At 43.1% G+C, this 15,219-nt stretch overlaps 2 protein-coding genes and 2 long non-coding RNA genes across 6 annotated transcripts in view; 2 read left to right on the forward strand and 2 right to left on the reverse strand.

The window, feature by feature from the left end:
- LOC142599156 (3-hydroxy-3-methylglutaryl-coenzyme A reductase-like) overlaps positions 1 to 15,219 on the forward strand; it is a 695,832-nt gene that overhangs the window by 575,747 nt on the left and 104,866 nt on the right. The gene's annotated exons all lie outside the window — the stretch shown is intronic.
- LOC142599217 (uncharacterized) overlaps positions 1 to 15,219 on the forward strand; it is a 544,015-nt gene that overhangs the window by 434,480 nt on the left and 94,316 nt on the right. The window lies entirely within an intron of this gene.
- LOC142599269 (uncharacterized) overlaps positions 1 to 15,219 on the reverse strand; it is a 543,147-nt gene that overhangs the window by 289,839 nt on the left and 238,089 nt on the right. The window lies entirely within an intron of this gene.
- Positions 1,116 to 13,039, reverse strand: LOC142599329 (uncharacterized). Its single transcript, XM_075739198.1, is given in 3 exon segments — positions 1,116 to 1,126; positions 11,211 to 11,490; positions 11,492 to 13,039. Coding segments are annotated over 3 exon segments (1,839 nt in total).

The raw sequence follows: 15,219 nt of genomic DNA on the forward strand, positions 1-15,219 counted from the left end.
GGCCAAAAAGGGATTAGAAAAGTTAATACTCAACTTTATAGAATATGGGTTGCTCACATAATGCGAATCAGAATTTAACACCCCAACCTTACTCGTTAAAAAGCCAGGGGGTGAGGAATACAGATTAGTGCAAGATTTACGAGCTGTGAACCAAATTGCGCAGGACATTCACCTGGTGGTGGCAAACCCCTATACATTACTTACAGCCCTCAAAGATAAACATGAATGGTTCACAGTCCTAGATTTAAAGGATGCCTTCTTTTGTATACCTCTCGAGAAACAGAGTCAGGCTATTTTTGCCTTTGAATGGGAAAGCCTGACCACTGGACGAAAAACTCAACTAACCTGGACTGTGTTGCCTCAAGGATTCAAAAATAGTCCAACAATCTTTGGAAACCAGTTAGCTAAAGAATTAGAAATATGGAGAAGAGACCATCCTGGAGGAGTTATGCTGCAATGTGTGGATTATATCCTATCTTATTAGCAGCAGAAACCTGGGAGGAGTGTATACAAATGACTGTTGAACTTCTTAGGACAAGAAGGATGTAAAGTGTCCAAGAAGGCGGCACAGATTGCAAAACCAATGGTCACTTACCTGGGATTTGAGATTTTACAGGGCCAGCGGAGATTGGGAACAGATCGGAAAGAGGCTATTTGTCAGATCCCAGAACCGAAAACAGCAAGAGATCTGAGGGCCTTCCTGGGAATGGCTGGATGGTGTCGTCTGTGGATATCCAACTATGGACTGCTGGTAAGACCTCTTTACGACATCTTGAAGGAGGCACAGAGAGAATATCTGCCTTGGAACCCTGAATGCGGGCAGGCCTTTCAGAGCCTAAAAAAGGCTTTGATGATGGCGCCTGCCCTAGGGCTGCCGGACTTAGATAAGCCCTTCGAACTATTTGTATATGAAAGGCAACATCTCGCTTTGGGAGTATTGGCCCAGAAGATTGGGGACTGGAAGAGACCAGTCGGGTACTTCTCTAAGCAACTGGACCCTGTAAGTAAGGGATGGCCGGGATGTTTGCGAGCTGTAGCGGCCACCGTCCTATTAATACAGGAAGCCAGGAAATTAACCATGGGGCAAAAGATAATTGTATATGCACCCCATATGGTTACCACAGTTCTAGAACAAAAGGGGGGACATTGGTTATCCCCCAGCAGAATGCTTAAATATCAGGTGATGCTATTAGAACAAGATGATGTAGAGCTCAAAGTCACCTCTGCTGTCAATCCCGCTATGTTTTTAACCATGAATGAGGAAAGTGAGGAATCTTTGAGCCACGACTGTCTGCAAACAATTGAAGAAGTCTATTCCAGTCGCTCAGATCTGCATGACGAACCTTTGACTAACCTTGATCTGGAGCTATTTACAGATGGTAGCAGTTTTGTACAGGATGGGAAACCAAGGGCTGGATATGCTGTTGTTACAACTACAGAAGTTGTGGAGGCCGAGGCATTACCCATTGACACATCGGCGCAGAAAGCGGAACTGATTGCACTATGTCAGGCCTTGAGAATAGCTAAAGGTAAACAGGTAAAAGATATGGACAGACTCCAAATATGCCTTTGGTGTTGTGCACGCTCACAGAGCCATTTGGAAAGAAAGAGGATTGCTGTCAGCACAAGGATCTTCTATTACACACAAAGAAGAAATTTTACAACTTCTCCAAGCTGTCCAGGAACCAGAAGAGATTGCTATAATGCACTGCTGGGCACACCAGTTTGGGCAATCCAATGTTAACATAGGAAATCGTTTGGCAGATTGCACTGCCAAGGAGGTTGCACAACAAGGTATTCTAGCACTAATCCCAGCTAGAAGGATACAGCTACCAGGGACTAAGCCTTTTTACAGTGAAGTAGACCGTAAATTGGCATTGCATTTAAAAGCAACAGAAAATTCAGAAAGATGGCTGATAACCCCCAATGAGCAAGTTATTGTGCCACCTCAATTAATGACACAAATAGCTGAGGCCAGACATAAACAAACACATTGGGGAGTGGAGTCTTTGATTGACAACCTCCAATCACAAGTACTTAGTGTTTGAATGACTAAGATTATAAAATCAGTTACACAGAAGTGTCCAGTCTGTTTAAAAAAAAAAAAAAAAACAAAAAACAACCCTCTTAACCAAAGGAGGCCACCCCCAGGGGTTACTAGGTGAGGGAACTCCCCCGGAGATTACTGGCAAATTGATTTTTCTGAGTTACCCAGGCAAAATGGCTATCGATATCTTTTGGTTTTGGTGGATACCTTTTCAGGATGGCCTGAGGCTTTTCCCTGTCGCACCAACAAAGCACGGGAGGTTGTTAAATGCTTATTAAAGGAAATAATACTTAAGTTTGGTGTACCAATTGGAATGTCCTCAGATAGAGGACCGCATTTTGTGGCTGAGGTTTTGCAACAATTAAGTCAAACCTTGAATATTACATGGGATATACATACTCCATGGAGACCGCAATCTAGTGGAAAAGTTGAAAGAATGTATCAGACTCTTAAGAGACAAATAAGTAAAATCTGTCAGGAAACAACATTAAAATGGCCCCAAGCCCTTTATTTAGCACTTCTCCACATTAGGGTACAACCTCGGACTAATAAAAAGGAAAAACGCTTGCAGGTCTAAAGAGATACGTCACTTTATCTGAACCTCTGACCCTTGATACCCCCATGCATCCATACCAGCCTGGCAACCACGTCTACATGAAGACTTGGAACTCTGAACCGCTAAAGGAAAAGTGGAAAGGCCCCTTCCAGATTCTTTTGACAACCTACACAGCAATCAAGGTTGAAGGAATTGAACCATGGATCCACTATACCCGAGTTAAGAAAGCCCCCCCTGGATCAGTGGCAAGTAACTACAGAAGGACCTCTAAAAATCAAATTGAATCGGGTTTGAAAAAGTATGTCAAATATGTAAGATGTCTTGCTCTGTTAGGACAGGTACGGTCCTGTTCTGGGTATTACTGGCAGTTTCTTTGCTCTCCAGTCAAGGGAACCAACAGGAGCTATGGTCTCAAGCCCATAAACAACATACTGGTATAATGGGGAATGTAGGCAAAGCTACCTTACTGACAGTGGTAATACATGGAACTGAGGTGTTTTCAGAAAATGAATGGGGCTTGGAGGATGGCCATTGTGGGAAAATTCCCATAATTAAGGGGAAGGTAGGGAAAGAAATGAAAATAGGATGCAGAATGATAAATGGATCTACACATCAGAGGGCAAATAAGGCCACATCTTGTATAGGAGAAGGTCAAATTACGACCCAATGTATTTCTAGTACCTTAGATTGTTGGCACAATTTTACTTTGGTACAATCTGTGCACGTAATCTGTTTAGGCATCCTTGATCAATTGTTGGCATTAACATTAAATTTAAGATAAACGTTATCGAACCTAGCATGACACGATCCCCTAGTCTAAGCCTGGGCCTGTGCCAACTGGACCCTCTGGACTGACTCCACTTACTTTTAGCATTGGTCCGTATGTCATTAAAAATGTGGGACAACAACAAATCTTATTAAATCCATTTTATTCCCTTAAAAGGGTAGAGTTGTCCATACAAATCAATATTGCCGAACTAAAACCCTCATGTTCCCCATTCTTGAACACAGCCCATACGGGATGGCTGGCCTGGTTACATGGGCGGACTCCCACCTCTCGTAGAACACAAAGAGATCTAACTGGCACTTTGGGAACAGGAATGGGAATATTGAACAGCATAGATGCTGAAATCCTTGCCAATAAGTTAGCTGCTGCCACTAAGGATGTGCAAGGATTACAACATCCTCTTCGATCCTCTCTTTCAGCTTTAGGGGCAAATCAGTGGCTGTTACCAGATATATTGCCTCCATAGAAACAAATTAATGAAAATGACCATGAGATAATCCTGGAGGGCTTGGGCACTGGCCAAAGTAATATCTCGTTAGCTCTTAGCTGTATTCAAGCCCAACTATGGGTCCAGTCGGTGGCATCAGCAATCATTAGAGAAGGGGAAGAAGGGGTCTTACCTAGTGAAGTCCCTAAAGTCATTTGGGATAACGCAAAATGAATTTGAAAAAGAATTCCAGTCTTGATGGCAGTTAGTGAATTTCACCTACAATCCCACCAACCATAGTGCCACAGCATTTGTACTGACTGTATGAAATGCTTCAATACATACCCCTATAGAAATGAATTTAACACTTGTGAGAGAACTTTTACATCATCAAGACCTACAGGAAATTTTGCAGACATGAAAATGGACAGAAAACATTGATAACCATCCACCACGATACTGAGAAAATCCATCAGGTGTTGGAAAGAGTGAAGGAAGATGGGGAGCATAAGTGGTGGGATACTCTGTTTGGATGATCGCCTAACGTTACTGGACTATTGAACAAAATGTTGCATCCGGTTATTGTATTGCTTTTGCTTGTCTTATTAGGCTTTGTTTTAACTACAGCTTTGTATATTAAACTTTGGATAATGATGAAGCACATGATACAGCTCACAACATTTGCCAGAAGTACTGCTAATATATCTACTGATTTATATATGGCTTTGATAGAAAAGGGTGAAGGTGAAACTTTTAAGAATCTGAAAGGATCTGAAAAGTTTCAAAAGGGGGGAATTGTAGCCAAAAAGATAGGCCTGTAACGAAGGCCTGCTTATATTATACATAATAAGAAAATGTAGCCAAGAAGAAAGGCCTGTAAGGAAGGCCTACTTGTATTATATGTGATAAGAAACTATTCATTATTACTTTAGGTAGAAGGCTAACGATTCTTAGAATGAGCACCTGCTACACATCATGAGAAAAAGGAGGAGCTACAAGACACTTCAAGGTCCTTATGGACATACTTTGCAGAAAGGGAGGACATTAATTGCCTCCAGCAACATCCTTATCTTTCTGAGGCATATAGCAAACAATTACCAACACTGAAATACTGAGAAACTAGGGGAAAGGTAATTTGGGCCAGGGTCCCCACGACCACCGACCCATAAGCCCCCTACCCAAATTATACCACCTACTCAAAAGATAGAGGCGGAGAACAGAACTGAGCATGCGTTCTAGTTTGCATACTAAGCGAAGAAATATGAACCAATTATTGGAACGGGGAGTGTACCACTTTGTAATCTTTGTAACATTTGTGTATAAATATGACAAGAGAACCAGCATTAGGTGTGCCTGATTTGAGGAACTATCCTCCTGACACCCAGCGCTGCAATAAAGGAAATGCCTGCTTCTTAATGCTAAATTAGTGTTAAGGAGTTTTCTTTCATTCCCGAATTTCGGTGACAATATTACTCCCTTCTTGCTGTTCTTATGCACTTTTTTTGGCTACTAAACACACAGACTTAACTTAAGGTCAGTAATGGAAAGAGAAAAAACACCATATGTTCTTTCGGACTGGAAATGGAACAAAGGCCTTGAAGGGATCCCTTGCTGATGCTGGAGAATCATAGAATCATAGAATGGTTTGGGTTGGAAGGGACCTTAAAGATCATCTAGTTCCAACCCCCCTGTCACAGACAGGGACACCCTCCACTAGACCACATTGCCAAAGCCTCATCCAACCTGGCCTTGAAGACTTCCAGGGAGGGGACCTCCACAACCTCTCTGGGCAACCTGTTCCAGTGCCTCACCACCCTCACAGTAAAGAATTTCTTTCTAACATCTAATCTAAATCGACCCTCCTTCAGCTTAAAGCCATTACCCCTTGTCCTGTCACTACACTCCCTCATAAACAGTCCCTCCCCATCTTTCCTGGAGGCCCCCTTCAGGTACTGGAAGGCCACAATTAGATCTCCCCGGAGCCTTCTCTTCTCCAGGCTGAACAATCCCATCTCTCTCAGCCTGTCTTCATAGGAGAGGTGCTCCATCTCTCCAATCATCTTTGTGGCCCTCCTCTGGACTCTCTCTAACAGGTCCATGTCTCTCCTGTACTGGGGCCCCCAGAGCTGGACGCAGTACTCCAGGTGGGGTCTCGCAACAGCGGAGTAGAGGGGCAGGATCACCTCCCTCGACCTGCTGGTCACACTTCTTTGGATGCAGCCCAGGACACGGTTGGCTTTCTGGGCTGCAAGTGCACACTGCTGGCTCATGTTGAGCTTCTCATCAATCAATACCCCCAAGTCCTTTTCCTTTGGGCTGCTTTCAATCCATTCCTTGCCCAGCCTATAGTCGTGCTTGGGATTGCCCCGACCCATGTGCAGGACCTTGCATTTGGCCTTGTTGAACTTCATGCAGTTCGCACGGGCCCACCTCTCCAGCCTGTCAACGTCCCTCTGGATGGCATCCCTTCCCTCCAGCGTGTCGACCACACCACACAGCTTGGTGTCGTCGGCAAACTTCCTGAGGGTGCACTCGATCCCACTGTCCATGTTGCCAACAAAGATGTTGAACAGTGCCCTTGTCCCAGTACCGACCCCTGAGGAACACCACTCATGACTGTTCTCCACTTGGACATTGATCCCTTGACCACAACTCTTTGAATGAGACCATCCAGCCAATTCCTTATCCACTGAGTGGTCCATCCATCGAATCCATGTCTCTCCAATTTAGAGACAAGGATGTCGTGCGGGACAGTGTCAAATGCCTTGCACGAGTCCAGGTAGATGACGTCTGTCGCTCTTCCTTTGTCCACCAACATTGTAACCCCATAATAGAAGGCCACCAAATTTGTCAGGCACAATTTGCCCTTAGTGAAGCCGTGTTGGCTGTCACCAATCACCTCCTTGTTTTCCATGTGCCTGAGCATAGTCTCCAGGAGGGTCTGCTCCATGATCTTGCCAGGCACGGAGGTGAGACTGACCGGCCTGTAGTTCCCCGGGTCTTCCTTTTTACCCTTCTTAAAAATGGGGGTTATGTTCCCCCTCTTCCAGTCAGTGGGAGCTTCGCCGGACTGACAGGATTTCTCAAATATGATGGAGAGTGGCCTGGCCACTTCATCCGCCAGTTCCCTCAGGACCTGTGGATGCAACTCATCAGGTCCCATGGACTTGTGCACCTTCAGGTTCCTTAGATATTCTCGAACCCGATCTTCTCCTACAGTGGGCGGTTCTGCATTCTCCCAGTCCCTGCCTTCTGTGACCTGGGCAGTGTGGCTCAAGGATTTGCCAGTGAAGACTGAGGCAAAGAACTCCTTGAGTACCTCAGCCTTCTCCATATCCTGGGGAACCAGGTCACCCATTTCATTCTGGAGGGGACCCACATTTTCCCTCGTTCTCCATTTATCTCAAACATACCTATAGACGCTTTTCTTGATGTCCTTGACATCCCTCGCCAGATTTAATACTATCAGGGCTTTGGCTTTCCTAACCTGATCCCTGGTTGCTTGGACAGTTTCTATGTATTCTTCCCAGGCTACCTGCCCTTGCTTTCACCCTCTGTAGGCTTCCTTTTTTTGTTTGACTTTGCCCAGGAGCTCCTTGTTCATCCATGCAGGCCTCTTGGTGGATTTGCCTGACTTGCTCTTTGTTGGGATGCATCGCTCCTGAGCTTGGAGGAGGTGACCCTTGAGTATTAGCCAGCTGTCTTGGGCCCCTCTTCCTTCCAGGGCTTTGTCCCATGGTATTCTACCAAGCAGGTCCCTGAAGAGGCCAAAGTCTGCTCTCCTGAAGTCCAGGGTAGTGAGCTTGCTGCATGCTCTCCTCGCTGCCCTGAGGATCCTGAATTCCACCATTTCGTGGTCACTGCAGCCAAGGCTGCCCTTAAGCTTGACATCCCCTACCAGGCCCTCCTTATTGGTGAGAACAAGGTCCAGCATGGCACCTCTCCTCATGGGCTCCTCTGTCACTTGGGGGAGAAAGTTGTCATCAACACATTCCAGGAACCTCCTGGATTGCTTGTGCCCTGCTGCGTTGTCCCTCCAGCAGATATCGGGGTGTTTGAAGTCCCCCATGAGGACCAGGGCTTGTGAGCTTGAGGCTGCTCCTGTCTGCCTATAGAGGGCTTCATCTGCTCAGTCTCCCTGGTCAGGTGGCCTCTAGCAGACCCCCACTATGATGTCCCCTGCCCCTGCCCTCCCTTTAATCCTGACCCATAGGCTCTCAGTTGGCTCCTTCTCCATCCCCAGGTGGAGCTCCATGCACTCCAGCTGGTCACTGACATAGAGGGTGACACCCCCTCTTTGTCTGCCCTGCCTGTCCTTCCTAAAGAGTCTGTATCCTTCCATTCCAATACTCTAGTCATCGGAGCCATCCCATCATGTCTCTGTGATGCCAATAAGGTCATAGCCTTGCAGGTGCACACACGTCTCCAGCTCCTCTTGTTTGTTCCCCATGCTATATGTATTTGCATAGAGGCATTTCAACTGGGCCCCCGATGAGGCTGACTTATTGGCTGGGGTGGCTGGAATTCTGTTGATGTATCTTCCCAGTGTTTCCCTGTTGGTTCCCTTTGCATCTGGAGCCCCTGGCTCGTCTCCTCTAGGCTTTGAGTGTGCTGCAGGGCATCCAGCACGTCTCTCAGCAATAGGCTGAATGCCCTCACCAGCTCCCCATCCCTCCAACCTGGGCACATCATCCCACAACATGTTGCTGGCAAGCCTGATGTTATCCCCCTCCCCCTCTGAGCCTAGTTTAAAGCTCTGTTGATGAGCCCCTCTAGTTCCTGGGCAAAGATTCTCTTCCCTCTTTGAGAGAGGTGAATCCCATTAGAGTTCATCAAGCCTGGTGCCATGTAGGCTGCCCCATTGTCAAAGAACCCAAAGTTGTGTGGCTGACACCAGCCATGGAGCCATGCATTTATGGACTGTGTCTGCCTGTTGCTCCCAACGTTGCTGCCCTCAACTGGAGAACCAAGTCTCATTTTACGCTCACTTCCATTGTAACACAGGTTTTCTTCTAAGCATGTTCAGTGATGTGAAAGCAATTAAAAAATGTACAAAGGACTGCTGCACTTGAGCTTACTTGTAAAGTACAGCTTGAAAACTGTTTGCAGCTAGGCAGCTAGGCTGAAAAGGATGTTGCTAATGCTTCCACATGAGTTTCAAGTTTTCTTCATTTCTCCTTCAATTTTACATTACTTTAGCCTTAAACCAGTACTGAATTCTGAAGTTGAAATAATACTTTAATTTCCTACTTTGCTGTTGTGGTTTAACCTGGTGGGCAGCTAAACGCCACACAGCTGTTCACTCACTCCGCCAGTGAGATGGGGGAGAGAATCAGGAAAAAAAAATAAAAATTGTGTGTTGAGATAAAGACAGTTTAACAGGACAGAAAAGGAAGGGAAAATAATAATAATGATAAAAGAATATACAAAACAAGTGATGCACAATGCAATTGCTCACCACCTGCCAACCGATACCCAGCCATTTCCTGCCCCCCTGGCCAGATTTCCCCTAGTTTATATATTGAGCATGATGTCATATAATATAGAATATTCCTTTGGTCAGTTTGAGTTAGCTGTCCGGGCTGTATCCCCTCCCAGCTTCTTGTGCATCCCCAGCCACCTCCCTGGCAGGGCAGTATGAGAAGATGAAAAGTCCTTGATTTAGTGTAAGCATTGCTCAGCATCAACTAAAACATCAGTGTGTTATCAACATTCTCATCCTAAATCCAAAACACAGTACTATACCAGCTATTAGGAAGAAAATTAACCCTATCCCAGCCAAAACCAGAACATTTTCTCACTATCTCTTGCCAATCATTCAACCACCTGGATGTCAAACAATTCATATAGACTCTGCTCAGGCCATTCCTTGCTTCTTGTTTACTTGGGAATAAATCTGTCAGTTTAAATGGAAGAAATTCTATACCATAAATTAAGTAAATGCTTATTTACAGCAGCAGACAATTGGGTTTGGATTTCTTTTCTTTCCTGGCCCATATTCTGACTCTGCTTCCTTTCTTCTCTAAATTTCTTTGGATTTATTTACCCTTTAATATCCACTGTTTCACAATTTATTTTTTCAGAGATTCTGAAAAAGTAAAATCACACCTGACTGTTCTTTCTACAAATCAGGGCTGAAAAGAGGAATTGGCTGTATGTCAGGAACTACTGTGATTTGTTGCTTTTCATACTGGAAAACAATGATGTTTCCCTGACTTCTTTTCTGTCATTATTCTACAATATAAACCTCTGTATCAATCAGATAATTATACAGTAGAAGTGTGCCTTTTCTGTGGCAAGGAAAAAAACATTCTGCTTAAGTCACTCTGGGTCTTCTTTGGTTTACATCTTGCATAGTGAGCATTTTGGCTGTTTTGTCCACAGATTATTCAGTACTGTAATTCTACTTTTACATCACCTTTCATAATTTTCAGTTCTTTCCTTTTAAAATGTGAAATTTAGTATTTCCACCTCAGTAGCACATGACACACCAAAACCTGCACTGTAAGTATCCTGAAAAACAGTTTCAGTATTACTGCTCATAGTTCAGCGTGTATTTCGGTAGCTACTCTACTAGCTCTGGAAGACGATGTCCAAAGAACTGACTAGATTGTTACCTTCTCCCTCCCTTTATTATGTTTACGTCCTGATTTGATACTGTTGTCACCGAAATCCGGGAATAAACCTCGTAACACCAATGTAGTGTTAAAAGGCAGGCATTCTTTATTGCAGCGCTGGATGCACGGGGGATAGTTCCACCCAACGTGCATACCTAGCCTACGAACATGCACATATTTATATTCTCAATACACACATGGTTACAATTACATCACATAGTTACATAGTTACTTCATTATGATTGGTGTAAAACTTTCTCGCTTTGCTTTTAAAGCTACAGACTTAAAGAAATTCAGAGAGCATGCCCAGTGAGGGGTGGTCGTACCTTGGAGGTGGGTAGCTTTTAGCATGGAGGTGTGTTTTGGTATTATAATGAGATTATAATGAACAAAGTTCACTCAAAGGACATGATTTTGACAGAAAATGAAATATTATTTGGCTCATGTACCAACCATGCAGTTTATCAGTTCCATGGTACATACCGACCACACAGTTTATCAGTTCCATGGTACCACCAAGCTCTCAGGTCCTCATTCCTAAAATGTTTTTCTCATTCCCTACTATTGCTAATAATCTCATCTTGATCCCATCACCATGGTTAAAAAGTTAAACACATCGGTTACAATCCCCCCTTTGGAAGTTTTGAAATAATCACCTTTTCAATACTTCCACTATACTAACTATTTTCTATGTGTTGGAGGAAACTCTGGGATTGTTTGTTTATTTTGCTGTTTCGCAACAGCTTGGATGATCATATGAGTGAGAGAAGTTTCACGAATAATTTGTTCTTTCAGATGTGTTAACCGATTCATCATTTTCCAAGTTATGATATATAATATTACTGACAAGGTCATACTGATCAAAACCAATGTTAAAAGAATCACGATGGGGTGACACAACTTGTTTAGGATGCCTGTAGCAGTAGGCGACCATCCGAAAAGTGTGTCCCACCATTTAAGTTCTGCATCTCTCTGCACTCTTTCAAAAACTCGATGTATTTCTTTCACATTGTGATGAACAGTTATTAGGGTTTTCTGCCCGTTTTCCTTAATTTTTTTCCAGAATTTCAATCAAATCCTTGCGTCGTAATAACTGTTTTACTAAAGTGAGATTCATTCCAATGGGGATAGGTAATAATTCATGGATCAACATGTAGTTAGACTGCAAAAGTTGGTGCGATGTGACCGGGGTCGAATAAGAAAAGTCACATCCATCAATCTTAGTAAAATTACAAATACAAAAATTTGAATTCTTTTTAATCTCTACCACTACCTCATCTACATATAAAAAATCACAAACAGTTCTCAAGCATACACAGCCCTTGCCAATATATATAAGTATGGTTTCAGGGTTTTCGTTAGGATGAACCTCAAAATGGCAAATATTTTGTTCAGTGTCCAAACAAATATCTTGTGCCTCAATTGCATTACCTTCACAGACAAATCCTTGTTGTTCCCGCACGATGCAAGATTCCAAATTAACAGTTTGCCATTTTTCATTCATCTTTCGGGCCCATACTCTATGCTCGGAAGGATAGAGTATAGTTCCGTTATGGTTTATCCCTAATGCAATAATGGGATAAATTGAGTATTTGGTAGCATTAGATATAGTGAGCACAAAAGTTGTAGCTGTGTTTGTAACGGGATCATAAGTAAAGTTTACCAGGCTCCACCAGGGCTGGAGTTCTTTCTCAAAATCAGTAGCACTGTCCCAAATTATTTTCCTAATTTCAGTAGGGAGAGTGCCTTCTTCGCCTTCTCTTATAATTGAGGCAGCCACCGACTGCATCCATAATTGAGCCTGGATACAACTGAGAGCCAAGGAGAGGTTATTTTGGATCACCCCAAGTGCGTCCGTAATTAACTCGTGGTCCCTTACATTTATTCTTTCCCATGTGGGTAATATACTTGACAACAGCCACTGGTTAGTTCCTAAAGCCAGTAAAGAGGATCGTAAAGGCTGTTGTAATCTAGCCAAATCACTAATTGAGGCCGCCAATTTGTTCATTATTACTTCTGAATCAATGCTATTTAAAACTCCTAATCCTGTTCCCAAAACACCGGTCAAGTCTCTTTGTGTTCTTTTCGTAGTAAGAGTTCGTTTTTGCAGCCAGGTTGTCCACCCCTCATATGAGATTTTTAAGAAAGGTGAACAAGCTGGTTGAATATCTGAAACATTGTTTTGCATTGACAATTCAACTTGTTTGAGAGACCATGCCGGGTTAAACAATATTTGTTGCAAGCCTGTATTTCTGATCACGTATGGTCCAATTTCAAAGATTTTCGGGTTAAGCACAACAATTGGTTGGGTAGTAGGTATTATAACGTCTATTTTAAGTTCTCCCCAGTATTTGGTGTTATTTTTACCACAGATCACTTTACGGGAGTATTGTACAGTAGTCAAATTTAACCAACAGTCTAAATTTTGATCTTTACACAAAATAGGGCCATGTGATCCATTTTCATAACTGTTTATAGGTTCAATGCGAGATTCAGTGATTAATCTGCATTTTATTGTGATGTCATTCCCTTGTGGTACCATAAAAGAGGGGGTGACTTCACTTTTACTAGTTAACGTAAAAAGGGTATCTGTGCCAGCGTGCATGACTACTGCAACAAGCATCACTAGGGGTTTAGTTACAACATTTATCTTGAATTTAAATGTAAGGCCTCGTAATCCTCCTGTCAATGGATTAGGTCGCCAATTGCACACCACATAAACTGGCTTAGTCAAAGTAAAATTGTGCCAACAATCTCCTTGTTCCTTAATACAGAATTTGGTGATTTCAACATTATTGGTACTAGGGTCTAAGGGGTAATTACCGACATTCTGCTGGCGGCAACACGTAATGAGAGAATCTTGTTTGTTACATTTCCATTCTGTGGTGGGACAGAGTCTCGTTGTAAGATTAGAACTAGGGTCTAATAGATTTCCGGAGATGGTAATTGAAGAAGCTTTCTCATGAAGAGATCCTTCCATCTTTCTGCATCCTACTTGGACTTTTTCTCCAATTGTTCCTGTTAAGACACGGACCCAGTCCTTTCTGTCCCATTCCCACTCTGGTGGGTGGTAAACTTCAGATTCATGCATTACCACAGTGGCTAAATTTGGGGAACGGTCTTTGGGATATGGTCCCATCATAGCTTGGGACCATAGCCATTCTGTATTTCTTTGGCTACAGATCAGCGACAAAACACAAAAAAGTGTTATTAACCCAATCAAACAATTCATAATATTCATAGTTCAACACATAACATGCAAACCCTTTATAAATTTTCCATTTTGAAAACCAGTTCTTTTAGCTTTCCAGTTCCCTGTCAAATTTTCTACACAGTCTGAGTTTCAAAGGTCCTTTTTGCATAGATGTCCACTGCTCTGACGGTGCCTTCTTTACTCGAGTATAATGAATCCACGGCTCCACTCCTTCTACCTTAACTGCGGTATAAGTTGTCAACAGTACCTGGAAGGGTCCTTTCCACTTTTCTTGGAGTGGTTCAGAACTCCATATTCTTATATACACAAAGTCACCCGGCTGGTATGGATGTACAGGCGTATCAAGAGCAAGTGGTCTGGTCAGCACAATATATCTTCTGAGTGCTTCGAGGGTCTTTCCTAAAGAAATCAGATATGTTTTCAAATCTGTTTCCCCTGTTACCCTCATGTCCCCTGGGATTAAAGGAGTTTGGTAGGGTTTGCCATATAATATTTCATATGGACTTACACCATCTTTAGACCTTGGTTGGATTCTTATTCTTAACAGAGCTAATGGCAAGGCCTGTGGCCATTTCAAAGATGTTTCTTGGCAAATTTTACTCATTTGTCTTTTCAAGGTCTGATTCATTCTTTCAATCTTCCCGCTTGATTGCGGTCTCCAGGGAGTGTGTAAGTCCCATTTTGTCCCCAGAATTTTACTTACTTGCTGGACTATTTCTGCTACAAAATGTGGTCCTCTATCAGAAGACATGCCCAATGGTACCCCAAACCTTGGTATTATCTCTTTTAACAATATTTTAACCACTTCTCTCGCTTTGTTGGTGCGACAAGGAAAAGCCTCTGGCCATCCAGAAAACGTATCAATCAGTACCAGCAGATATCTATACCCATTTTGTCTGGGTAATTCAGAAAAATCGATTTGCCAATAATCTCCTGGAGAATTACCCTGCTTTGTTACTCCTAAAGGTGCTTTCCTCTGGTTTAAAGGATTATTTTTAAGACAGATCGGGCACTTAGCTATTATTGATTTAATTATTCCTGTCATTCCTACGCACACTACAAATGTTTTCAAATTTGTAACCATAGCATCTACACCCCAATGCGTCTGCTCATGTTGCTCTTTTGCAAGTTCCAACATAATTTGTGGGGTCACTATTACCTGATTTTCTGGTGTTACCCACCATCCTTCTGCATTTTGGGATGCCTTTAAATGCTCTGCCAATTGTTCGTCTAATTTACCATATCTTACTTTTACATTTGGAATTTTTACCTGTTTTACTGGTACCAGTGCAAGGATACCTCGTTCTGCAGCCTCTTTTGCAGCTTTATCCGCCAACCGATTACCTATATTGACAGCCGTCTGACCAAATTGATGAGCTTTGCAATGCATTACGGCCACTTCCTTTGGTTTTTGCACATCTTGTAGGAGCTGAAGAATTTCCTCCTTATGTCTTATAGGTGATCCTTGGGCTGATAACAGCCCTCTTTCTTTCCATATGGCTCCATGAGCATGGATCACACCAAATGCATATTTGGAATCAGTCCATATGTTTACCCTTTTCCCTTCGGCC

This window comes from Balearica regulorum, chromosome W (assembly GCF_011004875.1).
Source record: "Balearica regulorum gibbericeps isolate bBalReg1 chromosome W, bBalReg1.pri, whole genome shotgun sequence".
Classification (NCBI taxonomy): Eukaryota; Metazoa; Chordata; class Aves; order Gruiformes; family Gruidae; genus Balearica; species Balearica regulorum.